At 35.4% G+C, this 1,866-nt stretch overlaps 1 protein-coding gene across 1 annotated transcript; it reads left to right on the forward strand.

Annotated features, from left to right (window-relative positions):
* Nucleotides 1-1,570: 1,570 nt before the first annotated feature.
* Nucleotides 1,571-1,860, forward strand: LOC111033478 (histone H1-like; the record flags this gene model as incomplete). The annotated part of the gene is made up of 1 exon (XM_022314231.1): nt 1,571-1,860. A coding segment is annotated over exon 1 (216 nt), but the record flags the coding sequence as incomplete, so codon positions are not given.
* Between the last annotated feature and the right edge of the window lie 6 nt (nt 1,861-1,866).

Genomic DNA, 1,866 nt, shown 5'->3' on the forward strand with positions numbered 1-1,866 from the left:
CAATAGCTTCTAAACAGATACTGAGAGTCGGTGCACACAAAAAGTCAGAAGAAAAATGTTGTCCGGTTAAATTATGTTGTACATAATACCGCGGTGTCCAATAAATTAGAAAATGTAAATGTTGTATTGTAGTTATAATAACTTAAATTGAGAAAATTAATTTCTATGGAGATGCCGAAACAGGCAAAAATATTATCATCTCGACGTAATAAAATAATCATAAATGGTATCATAAATAATATTGCATTTGTAGATATCATAAAACATAACCGTGGTGGTTTTATTTCAATTGATTACAATGAAACCTTAAATTCAATTATTAAATATAATTTAAGCTGTAGTGCAGCGAAGTAACAACAACGATATGTTTATTAATCGTTTGCAGTCTCCAATTTTCACGTTAGAGGCATTTATTAATACCATGCATTGTTGATGTTGACGTGCGATGATAAAATAAATAATAGTACGTTATTGAAATAGTTCGTGTATATGTGATTTGAGGTTTTTTAATTTTTAATTTACTAGTTATTTTTAGAATGTTTTTTCCAATATCTTGCTATCGACGGTAATACCCGCACAGTGGCTATTAATACTATTGATATGTTTAACGTATTTAAAGTATACTATTATATTTTCAAGAAACATCATCGTAACGGTAATTTCAAACAACATTTTTAAAAAGTGACCGGATCGATCACGAGTAGACAGCGTTCGAGTAGACAACGAATCCGTTTTCAGCGTTCTAAATACACGCAATCGGGTCCGACTGTACGGTTGACGAAATATTTTAACGTTTTGTTAGAAACAACCGTCCGTTTGCAATCCTCTTAAATAGATAACAAATTTATTATTGTTTCGGTCATGAGTTAGATTCCAAACAGTCGGTTTGTTTTGAACAGAAGAAAACATTTTATAAATTAATATTTACCTAGGTACGTAAACACAAAGATTAGATGCCGTGCAATATCCTAAATAATCAGCTACTAAACGTAAAAATAAATTATACCTGTTATGTTCATTTAAAATTGTGTATCGACCAAAACCTTTTAACAATGTGTTATTATTTTTATTTATTCAAATTAATTAGGTATGGTTAAGTCGAGATAAATTGGTTAAGTCTACCTCGTAAACATATCAGAGGCGACGCCGTGACCTAACAGAGTCCTAAAACCGTCATTTTCGAAAAGCCACTGTTCATCAGAAAATCGGTCGATTGGAGATCTGTAAACGTTATGGTCTCGGTAAACTCGTGGAAAATTCGTAAAAAATATTTTTTTCGATTTTCCACAAGTTACAGTCATACTGTAGACCTTCGAATACGGTCTACGAAAACCTTGTTGGAAGTGTGGAAATGACGACTTGTGGTGGTTTCGCGGTACTGGGTAGGGATTCAATAATTATTGGAGATTGTTTAGAATTTAGTTAGCTTTGCAAAAAGTTCAAAACCAGATTTTTACAACCATTTCTCACTGAGATATTGTAAAAAAATATTGTACAACCACAGCCCGGAGGACGACGCGCATCGCTATGGTTTAATAGTCGGTACGGGGAACTGTATATATGTACGAATTTTTCAGCTGGATTGGTATCACTGAAGTTTACAGCTGTATTTTTATCAAAGAATCTGAAAATTCAATTCTCGACATGACAGACACCGTCGCAACAACTCCGGCTCCAGTCGCCGCGTCGCCGGCCGCGAAGAAGTCTCCAGCCAAGAAGAAGTTGGCAGCTAAAGCCGCGAAGACCGCTGCAACGCACCCAACCACATCCGTGATGGTCACTTCGGCCATCAAAGAGCTCAAAGAGAAGAAAGGTTCGTCGTTGCCAGCCATCAAGAAGTACTTGGCCGCCAACTACAAAGTCGAT

Source organism: Myzus persicae, unplaced genomic scaffold (genome assembly GCF_001856785.1).
Source record: "Myzus persicae strain clone G006 unplaced genomic scaffold, MPER_G0061.0, whole genome shotgun sequence".
NCBI classification, from domain to species: domain Eukaryota; kingdom Metazoa; phylum Arthropoda; class Insecta; order Hemiptera; family Aphididae; genus Myzus; species Myzus persicae.